Source organism: Hyalella azteca, unplaced genomic scaffold, assembly GCF_000764305.2.
Source record: "Hyalella azteca isolate HAZT.00-mixed unplaced genomic scaffold, Hazt_2.0.2 contig10552, whole genome shotgun sequence".
In the NCBI taxonomy this organism is placed as follows: domain Eukaryota; kingdom Metazoa; phylum Arthropoda; class Malacostraca; order Amphipoda; family Hyalellidae; genus Hyalella; species Hyalella azteca.
Window position 1 is genome coordinate 1 of NW_025940586.1, and position 14,529 is coordinate 14,529.

Sequence of the window (14,529 nt, forward strand, 5' to 3'; positions counted from 1 at the left end):
GAATTCTTAGCATTGCGTTCAGAAAATTGTGAATGCATTCAAAACATTAAAATTATTCCGTTGCACAATTCATTAAAGTAAGAAGGCACTCAAACAAAAAGAGAGGGTTGAATGATTGTAGGTCTTACCTTTGTAACAATTGAGGCTATTCTCGGACGATAGTGTCTAATCACCATACCGACTGCCACCGGCGCAGTAATGAAGACTAAAGTTTTCATGATGGTCGCGTACGGTATGATTATGGGGGAGTTGTCGTCGACATCTAGCCATATTTTCGAGTACATCCATAAATTCAATGGCATCCCTCCCAAGGCCAGGATAGATGAGAATGTCGTCATCACGATGCTGGAAAGAAATTTATTCATTATGTGAGCCGTGAAGAATTCAGATCATTCTACTCACTGTGCATCAATGAAGTGCCGTTTGACTATCACTGGACACTGCAATTGCGTTCATGTTTTTGGAATTTTTTGCTGAACGCAATTGGAATTTTTTGCTTATTTTTTTTTTACTCGATTACAACTCAACTTTACATAACTGACTTCGTTTTCGCAGATAAATTTTTTAGATTGTAAATGAGTTCCTTTAAAGTATTTAAATATTAACACATCTGCCTAACTTGAACCTGTTGTCGTCATTAGAAGTATCGAATAAAGTAATCTTCAAAGAATTAAAATTTTTTATTATAAGAAAGGTTATATTTAAAATTTCGTGCGGGAAAAATTCCCACGTCATTGCCTTTGCCTTATGCCTCGAATTTACGATTAATTGAAATAAATTGAAATCGCATGAAAAAATTTTGTGCCGAGTTCATTGCCCCGCCGATGTTCTGTTTAATGCGCATGCAGTCAGAGCAAGTGTGGAGACGTTCAGACAACACGGCACACTCGCTGTACGATAAACAATCACTTCCTTGCGTTGCAACGATCGATAGCTCTTGGCTCATTTATGCATGATAATGTGCTGTGGAACCAGGGCAACCAGAGCACAGAGCAAGGGATGGTTTCTATTTAATTATAGTTTCAATTTAGGGACGGTTTCTGTCGAGGGACGGTTTCAATTTAGGGATGGTTTCTACATATAAATTTATTTAGTTAATTATTCAAGTATCAAAACTTGAAAGACTTATCATAAATCATGATGTACAATGTTCTAAGCAAGACAAATTTTCGAAGATACGCAAGAAAGAGTTATACCGAATCCCAAGTGCAACGTCGAGTTGACAACACAAACAAAATGTGTTGTCACAAACATCTGTCATCAGAACAGATGCCGCACCACCGACCTCAGCGCGAGGTCCCCGTCTACCCAGTAAGTGAAGAAGTTCGAGAACGACCCGCCAGGACAGGACGACACCATGAGCACCCCCATGGCCTCGTAGGGCGTGAGCTTGAAGGCCCAGGCGAGGGCGGCACCGCACGCCGGCAGGATGATGAACTGTCCTGCCATCCCGATCAGGATACCAACCGGGGGCCAGGCGTGACTGATTACCTGTACGATCATGATTAAGCGCAACGTTTTTAATACGCAATATAGATGAGCAACGTTTAATATCGATGCGCAATAGTAAGATGTAATTGCTAGCTAACAGCTATCCACGCTCACTAACTTTCCTCCAGTCCGTAGCTGAGCCCATGCCCAGCATGAGGTTAACGGTGTTCGATGCCATAATTATTGTAGCAGCGAAGTCAAGGGTTTTCTTCCACTGAGGCCAACTAGGTTCATTAAAACATTCAGCGTCTTCTGTATTGTTGGTACAATTGTCGTACATGGACGTGGTATTGACAGAGTAGAGGTTTTCATGTGATGCTAGGCTAGCAGAGGACGTGCGTAGCGAAAAGTTTGCCGTTACAAGCGCGATCTTGCTCAGCAGTATTGCTGCGACCGGCACACTTCGCTGCATAATGATCATTTAAGCTATTGATATGGGTAGTTAATCCCGAAATATGAATTTTAAAATATGGATTTTGATTCTATTGCTGCATAAGGTATCGTTAACATAAAGTTTCTGGAAAGTTTCTGCTGGAAAAATTAAAAAAACATCAGTTAAATATTGTACAAGCGATAGATGTGCATCATGAAATATTATTATTCTTTACATATTATTATTCTTAGAAGGAACATCAATCATCAACCAAAGGGCAGCATTGAAGTTTCTGCTTCAGTTATTTAAGTTCATCACTTATGAATGCGAGATCAACTCTAAACCAGAACATGTGGGTATTATGTATGTATTCTATTTTTGTGGGTATAATAATGTATTATATTTTGGCATCGAGCCTTTAAAGTGCGAGTGCTCTAGTCTAGGTGGCGCTTAATATTGACGCCTGCCACAAGAGTTATGTCGCGGAAGAGAGAAGCGGTGAAATAATCCATTCCCTTTCATATATACGTACTGCATTACGAACATGCACATGCAAGAGGGGCAAAAGCGCCCAAAAACATTTGCACACCTATAATGAACTACGCAACAGAATAATGCTACATAAGTCGCATGAGCAAGAAAGCGGTGTTTGTATTTACATGTCGTCTTGGCCGTGTCGATTTCAGAACATAGACAATATTATTGTTCTAATATTCTTTATTCTGCGTCGACTCTGAATTGTATCCAGCTCCAGATACTGTCGATTATAGTGTTTCTACTGAGCCGCACTTGTCACTCAGTGCGGGGAGTAACATTTCTTGTGTTTGAAGGAACAGGAGCGAACCACATTCTCCACCGCACATCATTTACTCTAAAAAGCCTTCATGTGCTACAATTCATCAAGCTCATTAAGAACCGACATAAGATTATTCCCACATTCCTGCTCATGCATACAAATATTGGAGAACTCTCTTACTACCTTTCAAAGTACTATGCGATCAATTCATGTAAGCACTAAACATCAAGCTTGTAGGTCTAGAAAGCCGAGTTTAGTTCTACTTTATAGCGTAGGCTTCTACAGGATCAAACCCAAAACTGAAAATCAGGTAAAAGCCACCCATGAATATTATCCCACAACCACAACCTTATATCCATTAAAATTTTTAGTCATGCATGTGGGCCGTGGTTTATCTTTCCTAAATTTATTTCAATTGTAAAAAGGGTAGAAAGGCATATTTTCTTGAATATTTACAAAAAAGTATACACAAAAATATAATAACCTATGCAAGCAGGCAGCGGCCCTGAATTATTGGTTCACCGTACTGGGCCAGACTGTATATTGGAAATGTACAGTCAGACTGTATATTGGAAATATACAGTCTTCTTTTCCAGAAGTAAAGGTATAACATGCCATTTTCGGTCTCATTAGAAATTTCACTGAAGAATTTAGCTGGCTACATGTGTGTTTTAGCTCATTCAACAATTGTGAATTGTGCTCATTTTCTCAGTCAAGATACTCTAAATAAGAGTCCTACTGAAGTGCAAGAGCCGCCAGTGCCCAATTAAAAGCCAGTCCGGCATCTATTTTATATTAAAATATTACCTCCAAATCTGAACATATCAATAATGTTAATTTATTTTTCTGTCACAGTAAGATGAATTATAAAAACTTTATGCCTCACTGAATGTCCTTTGTCTATCTCATGTAATTTACCAACGGTTTCAATGGCTGAGGTACAGCAATTATGTGCACTGGCTGCCTTAAATTTCATGATTCAGCTCGTCAGTGATGATCGTACCACCAGGGCAAGATTTGATGATCGTACTTTATAACCACATACAGTAAAATAAGCGATGAAGAATAAACTATGAAATTATACTTTTTGGGGAGCACGAACAACACCGAATGGTATCAAACCGCTGTACATTTCTTTACAATGACTGTTAATACCGCTACATGAGTGGTTGCCACCTAAGGGCAACAATGACAACTATAAAGCCTATGAATGTTTAACGTGCGCTTAATCACTATTGCATCATAATTTCAACTTATTATATTAGTAATTTCAAAACAATTGGCTAAATATTAAAATATTTTCACCGAAAATATTATCTCGGCCTGAAATAATGTCTTTACACGTGTTAAATATAAACTTGCCTGTAAATTCAGCTTTTAAGTACTAGTGTGTACTGATCTAATCCACCGAATGGCATTGCCTGAGCAAAAGTTTTACCCATATTACACGACAATGGCGTACGAACGGTTTTGGAGTGATTCATTTGATATATTCCTGCTATCTCGTCACATTGGTCGTCTAGTCTTGACGCTGTATAGCTGTCTCCATACTGGTGTGGATAAACATATAAAAAAATTTGAATTATTACTGGAACGACATTGTTATGTTAAACACTAACGTTATATCTCAATAACTTAGATTTGATAGATCTTTCGGAGTAAATTGATGATGAAAATTCGATCAACGTACACCAATCTAACATCAACATTGTTTTAATGTGGATTTCCAGTGGCTGCTTGTCATATTCTGTATTAATAACTTCTCAAGTGTGATTTGATTTAAAATATTCTGGTTGACGAACATTACAACTGACAACAAACCGCAATCGAAAATTTTTTTCAACATTTTGTTCCTCCGGGGTGTGGTACACTTCTTTTAGCGTGCGTAAATCTTCAATGCTGCTAAAGCGGATTTTCAACTTCTTTACGTCAACAAAACCTTTGATCGTTTTGACATTTAATGAACTGATACAAAATGGTTTCACAAAAAAAAAATCGATGAGCCTAACTGAAAAAGATTCTTGATAAATATGCCGAACAGATTACGTACTCGTTTGCATATTCAAATTTTGATTCACTTCGTTCTCTTCTGCGTGTCGGTCGCTTTTTTCAAGGGCTAAATGGACGAAGGACTTTTTGGAGCGAGTGACGTACAACAATTCGCCTCTAAACATTTTCGCCTTAAGTAATTTTTCAGTAATTGATTGCTACCCAACGAATTGTGTGCTTGAATGCTTAAATTATTTTAAAATCTGATAAACGCGTCATTCTGCAGAGCGATTTAAATTAAGTATTTACACCTCTTCCCTTCTTTTGGACAACAGCGCCTAATGAAAAATCCACTGTTTTAATTCACGTATACCTAGCATTCTGATGATTTAAGAAAGATCCTCACGCAACATCGGGAACTATGTATCGTAAAATGATCACATGGCCTTAATGACCTCATAGAGTGAAGCTTCGAATTGCTATGCGAATGGCAAGTTTCTCTATCTTAATAGACTTCTGCATTTAAATCAAGTGCAACGTGGAACAAGTGATGCACTCATAAGTCATGTTCTTTCATTCTAAAGTAACCTCAAATTATTTTCTAATTTACATTAATTAATCGTAATATGGAACTTGCTTGGAAAATTTATAATACATAACAAGAAGACGTTAAATGTATACAAACAAAGAAAACCTAATTTACAGTTCAGAATAATTCTATCTTCCTGATACTTTTTCGTGCTCTTGAGAAAAGTTTCTTTGCCATGCGAACAAATTTTGGTGTGGGAACTTTTAATAGAACGTTTTTTTCCTAAAATGTCAACAAATCAAAAATACTACATCACAATGACTTTTACCCCGTTTGATCCCAACAATTACTTGCACGAATTATAAAATATAGCTAAGAATCACATGACTGTATTCACTGAGCTCCAGTTCATGTCACTCCGTATAATGAACGACGGCCGGGTCACGCTCAGTGATTAAGGGGGGATCCGGCCACTAATGAGAGGAAAGCCATGCTCAGGTGTACTGCAACCTGCGGTTAATTGCTATTAGCTTGCAACACTTGTGTAAAGAACACAAGCGTTGCATAGAATAGAAGCCTGGGAAACAAGGATGAGCGTTTGAGATCAGCCATGAAAAGTGGAATAAAAAGATATTCAGAATTTCACTCCAGTTTAGTTACCCATTACCAGACATAAAGTACGGTTTTGTCTCACTCGCGCTGAGACGCCGGCATCACCGCATTTCAGTCATTCACTGAAGACTGTATTGGAACGAGCCGTGCAGTGTGAGTTATTACACGGCTCGAGTTGAAGGGGATAATTAAAAATATACGGATTTTTTCCAAGCATACAGACGAACGTCATAATTACTTGATACATTTACAGTTTAAGGTGTATTTAACATATAAAATTAGCACGTTTGACTCCACTAAAGTATATCATGAGTAGTTTCTGGTTGAATGCAATAATTAGAACAAAAAATGGAGTTCATTGGAAAATCGACATTTCTGCAGGATGTGATTCGTTCACGGCTAAGCTTTGCCCAATACAAGATATCGAAACTTAACCTCTTTGTTTCTGCGCCACGCATTACTTCGTCAATTATGTACCAATTTAATAGAATTTCTTCACAAATCATAGGTATTTAAATTTACATAAAAAATCAATTTCAGGTTTACTCATTTAATTTAGTCAGAAAAAAATGCGAGTGCTGCATATTATCATTATAATACCCTAGGTATGAACTATATTTTAGATAAAGATTTTCAAAATTTGCAAAAAGAATAATGACTAAAATTTCAATATGATGTTATATCCTGCATGCAATTGTCATGAGAAACTCTCAATTAGCTGTATTAGACTGTAACGTCTCCTTTTCATGTCGATTTTCAAGATGGAAGGTCCTGATGTTGGTTCACTGGTGGTATATCCACCTGGCAGTTCGTTGGCATCCGCGCTGCTTGCAGAGTTATGTGTCTGCAATGTTCGTAGCACATCGATCCTGATCGATTCGCATCCGCATACAACGCAATGCGTGCGACGCTTCGGATTTCACTGATAGGTTTGGTGAATTGATAATGTTCGTAGTACATCGATCCTGATCTATTCGCATCCGCATACAACGCAATGCGTGCGACGCTTCGGATTTCACTGATAGGTTTGGTGAATTGATCTAGTTTTTTGTTGCAGTCTCCTTCCCCTTCAAGTTCATCTAATTATTCGATTCGTACATTTTGACGAAAGGAATCTTTCAGCTTCGTCGCCAGTCCAACAATATCTATTATCAGACGTTCGGTGGTATTTTTCATCTGCTAAAATTCTCGTCAATTCTCCTGAAGCGATGTCTACCAGCGCTGTCTTTTGAATGCCTGCTGATCTTGATCATCAAATTGTCATGGCTGTTGTGGATTGTCCGAGTCCAAGGACTGCAGTAACTTGTCCCAACTTATCATCATATAATTTCCTGGAGAGAAATAACGAAGGTCCAATTTGTCGGTCAGGAGGCAGCAATCCTCGGATGAACAATTAAAAAAATGCCTTGTAGTCAATTGAATTGTGGGCGTTCCTTACTTACTTACGCGGCAATTCGTGTCGGTATTGCATTTACAAGTTTTGAAATCTTCCAAATATTTTTGTTCAGCTCATATGAAAAATTATTAATTTATAATTCGCAAATAAATTAAAATTATGGGACTCTCCTCAAGAAGCAATTTTCTTCTTCTGGAAAGTCCATTTTAAAGCAGGACTTACAGTATGATGCACGAAATAACAAAAAATGTTCATTATCTACTATGCTCTTTCTTAAATGAAAGTAAAAAATTTTATTTGAAAGGTAATCTTAACTTTGGTCGCGTTACGTTTGAATGCTACGTGGTTCCTGCATGCATGCGTGTCGGCATTTTCTAGTCGAGGTGTAATTGTGAAACTGGAGAGCTAATTTTTTCTTTATAATTATTTTATGGCATCCTCTACTTGACTACTTGATATACAAAATTTATTTTTGTAATGACCAGCATGCTACATTCAATACCTTCAGCTTAATGAATTTTCGTGTGAAAGATATTATGGTTTTAATTAAGTGCAACGACATTCAATTCATATTTACATCATTGTTAATCGTAACCAATGTTAGGAGATGCAATCCCGTTGCGCCCTACAGTCACCTACACAACCTTTGTCCTGTATTAATAACCTTAAATTTAAGTTAAATTTGAATTTTAAGTATTCATGTATTTACTCATTAGACCAGTGGTCTCCAAACTATGGCCCGCGGGCCACATCCGGCCCGCTACACAATTTCATCCGGCCCGCGGCCCGCCGGATGAAATAGTGAAATGAATAAATAATTATTGTACGAATGGCATCGCAAAAATATTCAAAGCTGGGGCCTGCTGACTAGTGGCGCTCAGCACGAGTCAGTTTTCCTCTCTCTCGATAGTGTGACGTACAGATACTAGTGCTGGTAGCCGGTAGGTATGTGTTGTTCATTACAACCAATCAGTTGTGTATAACTGTATATTGTGGGGATGGTGGCCGAGTGGGGCTTCGCTGCTTCAGTTTCACGGAGCACAGCTCTTTCATAATCCATTTGACTGCAATGCTGAAAATCTTCCAACTCAATTTCAAAAGGAAATTATTGATCTCCGGGCAGATGACAGCCTGAAGGATAAGTATCGAGAAGGAAATCTGATTGACTTCTATAAATGCCGGCAGCCAGATCAGTTTCCAAATTAGATAAAGTTTGCTTGTAGTTTTGTGTCCATTTTTGGTTCAACATACTTGTGTGAACAAACATTTTCCAAAATGAAGTATGTGAAATCTAACTATCAAGCAAATTTGTCTGATGATCACTTGAAATCAATTCTTACAATTGGCTAATCTAATCTGAAACAGGATTTTGATGAAATTTTGAAGTCAAAACGACAGCATCATTCGTCACTCTAATTTGGTTAAATAAAACTAAAGACAGGCATCTATTTAGTTTACCCTGATTTTTTACAAAAATATATGTTTTAAATTTTCCATGGTTATACCTTAATATTTAGGTAAACAAAATTACTGGCACTGATTTTTTATTCATTCGGCCCGCATCAATATTGGAAATATATAATGTGGCCCTCACTGTGAAAAGTTTGGAGACCCCTGCATTAGACGGATACTATTCAAGTCCTTATATGTTGAGATATTATTATATCGACGACCTCTCAACGGAGTGAAATGCAGAAAATTAAATTTAAAATATTTTTTAGAGATTAAGACATTTTAATTCGGTCTGATTTTGGCACGTTTTTGCAACCAAACACAATCTTGCTTAATATTCGGTATATTCTATTCTGGGGATATGTGATGAAATAAAAATAATCATGAGTAATTACGCGTACGTCGTCAAGCCCTCATCACTTTTGAGGCACAGAAAAATCAAATTAGTTAACAGGTATTTTTTTCTTTTTTATTCATCCATCGAACAAGCTTTCTGAAAACAGAAAGAAAGGAACACTAATATGCATAGCAAATATATAAATTATACTTAATGAGTTAATTTTTAAGTATTCACAAGTTATTCTACATGAGCTCAGTTCTTACCTATTACATAGTTCTGTACGAGGGGTTACATCAGTCGCTTATCACGTGTTATAACCACAAGTTATGAGCAACGGAGCCTCTATCTACGTCTGCTTATGCATAGAAATTTCTCAAAAATTTGTACTGAGCCTAGGTTTTCTTCGAAAAAGTGTATTAGCTATAGCTTACACGGTACAAAGCTAAAGTCTACACGTCAAAAGAAAATATTGTGATTTCGATTCAGCAATTAGTGTAGACATACGGCATTGAATGCAATTACGCACGGAAAATATTTTAGTTCCACATTTTAGGAGACATTACTCTTATGAGAATATTCAACGCTATTTAATGAGTTTGAGAAGAAAAATCTAATAGAAAAAGTCCATCAATACAGTTGTTTTGTTTTAATGATTCGATTTTTTAGCTTCTATTTTTTACGAATTTAGACAAATTTCTATATAGACGACAAATTCTTTTGTGATGACAATCACCTTCTGACATAAGTTAATCGGTTGTTTCCACAGCGGCGAGCAGAGATCCCTTATCCCGAGAAAAGGTTGCTTTCTAAGCGTACTGTAAAGTGCGCCTAACAGTTTATAGTATCAACGTTGAAGTTTTATATTAAAATGAAGAGCTCTGTGTGAAGCTGCGCGGATCTTGTCTACCGGAAGAGGACTTCACGAGAGCAGCTGTGTGCGCCACGGGCAGATATTCGTCGTCAGGTTTCTGTCGACATCTTCTCCACATGTGGAACAGTCCGATGCCAGTGAACATTTCTATCAGTAGAGTTGTTCCATACAACGTAGGAAAAACGATCATACTCGCCTTTACCTGAAAAATTTACTGTTTATGGACGATTTAATATATAGTACGTGCGTTAAAATGCATACTTCAGAGAAGAAACGATTGAAAATGTTTTTTAGGAAGGCAAAGGTTTTTATAAGAATTTATTGATAGAAGTTCAATTTATCTTAATTGTTAGTAGAGAATCAAATTCTATTCCCAAAATTATTGAAATAAAACATGCACCTTTTATTTTTTCAGGACTCCAGGTAATAGCCACACAACAAAGGTAGTTTTGTGAACAATGAGACTTACTTTTGGGTCCTGGAATGACATCAAAATCACGCTGAGAGCAACCGCCATGTTTTGGGATCCTGTTTCTATGCCAATAGTTCTGCAAACTTTATGAGTCTGAAAAGGATGAAAAAGTAAATTATGGGATTTTATATCCTATATTAGATTTAATCATCCACCGAATGCCATATAAAATTGAGCAAACATAATAATACTGGTCCAAAAATCTCGTTGGACATCACACTACTAACATTTATCGTTAGCCATCCGATGCCTTACTTACGTAGATTTAGAGTATTTTAGACGATGCTTAGATTTGACTTGAACGATGCGTACATAGATTTAAACAGGTGCGACTGGATTCACACATGCAGTATAGAGATGAACATGTAAATTGCCAGACAAACCGTTCACTCACATAACATAATATTTTATATTCGCTTAAGGGGGCGTATACATACCCTTAAGAAAAACTTCCACATTTACTAACGGATCTTTCTGAAACTTCACACATATATGTAATACCAAAATACAATAACATTTTGTTCGAATGATTTTTTCGGAAGAATTAATCGAAAACGTGAAATTCATAGAAAACGGACAGAAAAGGGGGTACTGTAGAAATCTATCTCCTCTTAGGGTTTTCAAGCTACAACATTGAGACGCATATTATTCGATGCGTAAAGATCATACCAATCGAGTAACGAAGCCCGATTTCTGATTTTTGCCTTAGTTTTTTTTACACGCATTTTTCCGTTTCTTCTCATTTTCTTCAAATTTTCCCCCCTCCCTCATTTTGAATCCAAACTATACACAAATCTAAAAAAGGGCTTCGTTACACGATAGGTATGGTCTTTACGAATCGAATGATATATGTCTCATCGCTGTAGCTTCAAAACTCTAGGAGGAGATAGGTTTTCCGTGACAATAAATGAATGTTCAGGAGAGCGCGACAAAGTCCCGCCCGCATCGCAATCGGCACTCAATGTAGCAAGGATACGAAACTAAACGTTTCTGGAGCTTGATTCCACTCAAGGATGGTGGGAGCGACTATATACATGCGCGCCTCATACAAACGCCAGGCGGGTTACTAACTTACTGAGCTGCACCTCAAGCAAACACTGTATTTATAGTGCTCGGCAGCAAATTAGCTCCTATCTAATTTGTTAAAGAACTCCCCCCCCCGCCCCCTTTCATGATCTGTCGTGAACGCATAAATCAACGTAAAGCGATGATAATAGTACCGTTGGATAAGGCAGAATGTCAGCTTTAAGATGAGACTAAACGGATAACTGAAGCGCAATTCAAGTAGACACTATATTTAAAGTGCTCAGCAGCTAATTAACTCCTATCTAATATGTTAAAGAACTCCCCCACCCGCCCCCCTTTCAAGATCTGCCGTGAAAGCATAAATCAACGTACAGAGATGGCAATGGTACCGTTTGATAGGGCAGAATGTCAGCTTTAAGATGAGACTAGAAACCGAAAAGCCAAATTCAAAAATTTTTGGTTATACCCCCCCTTAAGTAGCGCAATATATACGACCTCGCCGTAAATTTAATCACCCTGCCTTAATTTAATCCTGCACTGCCTTTTCTCACCCTGCACATGAGACGAGCAAATACATAAGCCAAAGAGAAGCCCAGGAATGGGAGGATGAAGGAGCAGGCGTAGAGCAGAGGAGTGGCGGCAGCGAACACCGACCAGTACAAGATGCCCCAGATGACTGAGGCAGATATTACCCCCACCCATCCAATGATGCTCGAAATCTGATAAATTGAATGAAACAAAGCGTTAATACCTTCAGATTCGAGAAGAAGTTGGTGTGGAGGTGAAAATATTGACAGAGAATTTCAGGGAGACTATGAATTCTTAGCATTGCGTTCAGAAAATTGTGAGTGCATTCAAAACATTAAAATTATTCCGTTGCACAATTCATTAAAGTAAGAAGGCACTCAAACAAAAAGAGAGGGTTGAATGATTGTAGGTCTTACCTTTGTAACAATTGAGGCTATTCTCGGACGATAGTGTCTAATCACCATACCGACTGCCACCGGCGCAGTAATGAAGACTAAAGTTTTCATGATGGTCGCGTACGGTATGATTATAAATTTTCGAAGATACGCAAGCTAGAATTAAAGAGCTGTACCGAATCCTAACTGCAACGTCGAGCTGAAAACACAAATATTTTGCATCTCCCATCACAACAGATGCCGCACCACCGACCTGAGCGCGAGGTCTCCGTCTACCCAGTAAGTGAAGAAGTTCGAGAAGGACCCGCCAGGGCATGACGACACCATGAGCACCCCCATGGCCTCGTAGGGCGTGAGCTTGAAGGCCCAGGCGAGGGTGGCACCGCACGCCGGCAGGATGACGAACTGTCCTGCCATCCCGATCAGGATACCAACCGGGGGCCAGGCGTGACTGATTACCTGTACGATCATGATTATCTTTATAATTTAACTCAAAGTATTTGCTATTATAAGGAATAATAGGCAGAGAAAACAATATTTTAAGGTTTAATGGTAGCACGAATTTACTTGAATTTAGGTATTGAATTGTACATAAATTCATAACCTCTAATAATGCTACATTAGAAAAAAATTGTCGGACTCTGATGAACATTTCTGTTTTTAATTATAGATGCGCAACGTTTTTAATACGCAATATAGATGAGCAACGTTTAATATCGATGCGCAATAGTAAGATGTAATTGCTAGCTAACAGCTATCCACGCTCACTAACTTTCCTCCAGTCCGTAGCTGAGCCCATGCCCAGCATGAGGTTGACGGTGTTCGATGCCATAATTACTGTAGCAGCGAAGTCAAGGGTTTTCTTCCACTGAGGCCAGCTAGGTTCATTAAAACATTCAGCGTCTTCTGTATTGTTGGTACAATTGTCGTACATGGACGTGGTATTGACGGAGTAGAGGTTTTCATGTGACGCTAGGCTAGCAGAGGGCGTGCGTAGCGAAAAGTTTGCCATTACAAGCGCGATCTTGCTCAGCAGTATTGCTGCGACCGGCACACTTCGCTGCATAATGATCATCTAAACTGCTGATATGGGTAGTGAATATGGATTGTAAAATATGGATTTTGATTCTATTGCTGCATTAGGTATCGTCAGCATAAAGTTGCTGGAAAGTTTTTGCAGGATAAACTCTAATAACATCACTTACATATTGTACAAGCGATAGATTAGCATCATGAAATATTATTATTGTTCACATATTATTCTTAGAAGGAACATCAATCATCAATAAGGAGGCAGCACTGAAGTGTTTATGCTTGTCATTTAAGTTCATCACTTATGAGTGCGAGATCAACTCTAAACCAGAACGAGTGGGACACTAATGTAATATATTTTTGCATCGAGCCTTTAAAGTACGAGTCCTCCAGATCTTGATAACGAAGGCCTCCAGAAGTATTATGTCGCCAAGAGATTGGCTGACACAGGCTGATAGTACCAATTAGTAGCGATAATAAATAATCCTGACCGGGGCTCGTGTATTCGACATCACAGAGCACTGATTGCGCTTCGCCTCCTACAAATTCCCTCTAAACGTTGTGAACATTTTTCCTGAGAAAATGTGTCAGAGTATAAGTAAAATATATTGACAGTAAATCAAGCACTACAATTTTTTAATTGAATCACGGCAAAATGAAACCTCGCAACAAAGAATACAATCTCTTACCTGGATCTCGTCACTAATGATGGAATACTGTAATTTTCGCATTCAAGTGTACTCATGAGCTCTCAAAATTTTCGAATAATTACATAAGCACTTTTTCTTTATACAATTTATTAAAATCTCCTCAAACCGACATGTAATGACTTATCGTGCTCCTTACAAATTTAAATCCATTGTCAAATGTGGGAAATAGTAAAATAGTTTCGGCTCCGTGTTACGATACCTTGATTCTCAATTTAAAAATGAAATAGTTTGTATGACAACACAAGAAGTGTGAGTTAGTAAAATATGAGTTAGCTTTTATAATTATGCCTTGTTACCCATGGCGAGTATATATCGTTTCAATACGCAGCGTACAGATCTGTTCGAGATATAAGTTGTATTAAGATGTAAAATATTTCGTTGAAGAGGCTGTTTCCCCGTAATATTTCATCCCGGAAATCGCACGCGATTATTTTCATCGTAACATATAAAAATGTTATTTGTAGTTGTAAGGGATTGCGGTAGGACTTCAAATTTGTTATTTTACTATTGAATCACC

The 14,529-nt window shown here is 37.9% G+C and overlaps 2 protein-coding genes across 2 annotated transcripts; both read right to left on the reverse strand.

The window, feature by feature from the left end:
* Window positions 1-128: 128 nt before the first annotated feature.
* Window positions 129-13,635, reverse strand: LOC108666295 (ileal sodium/bile acid cotransporter; the record flags this gene model as incomplete). Its single annotated transcript, XM_018153136.2, has 3 exons — window positions 13,043-13,635; window positions 12,524-12,729; window positions 129-345 (listed from the first exon to the last, which is right to left on the reverse strand). Coding segments are annotated over exons 1-3 (726 nt in total), but the record flags the coding sequence as incomplete, so codon positions are not given.
* Window positions 9,650-12,395, reverse strand: LOC108666297 (ileal sodium/bile acid cotransporter). The gene is made up of 4 exons (XM_018153139.2): window positions 12,292-12,395; window positions 11,899-12,066; window positions 10,319-10,414; window positions 9,650-10,051 (listed from the first exon to the last, which is right to left on the reverse strand). The coding sequence occupies exons 1-4, from the start codon at window positions 12,379-12,381 to the stop codon at window positions 9,842-9,844; spliced, it is 564 nt and encodes a 187-aa protein (XP_018008628.1). The 5' UTR covers window positions 12,382-12,395; the 3' UTR covers window positions 9,650-9,841.
* Window positions 13,636-14,529: the final 894 nt, after the last annotated feature.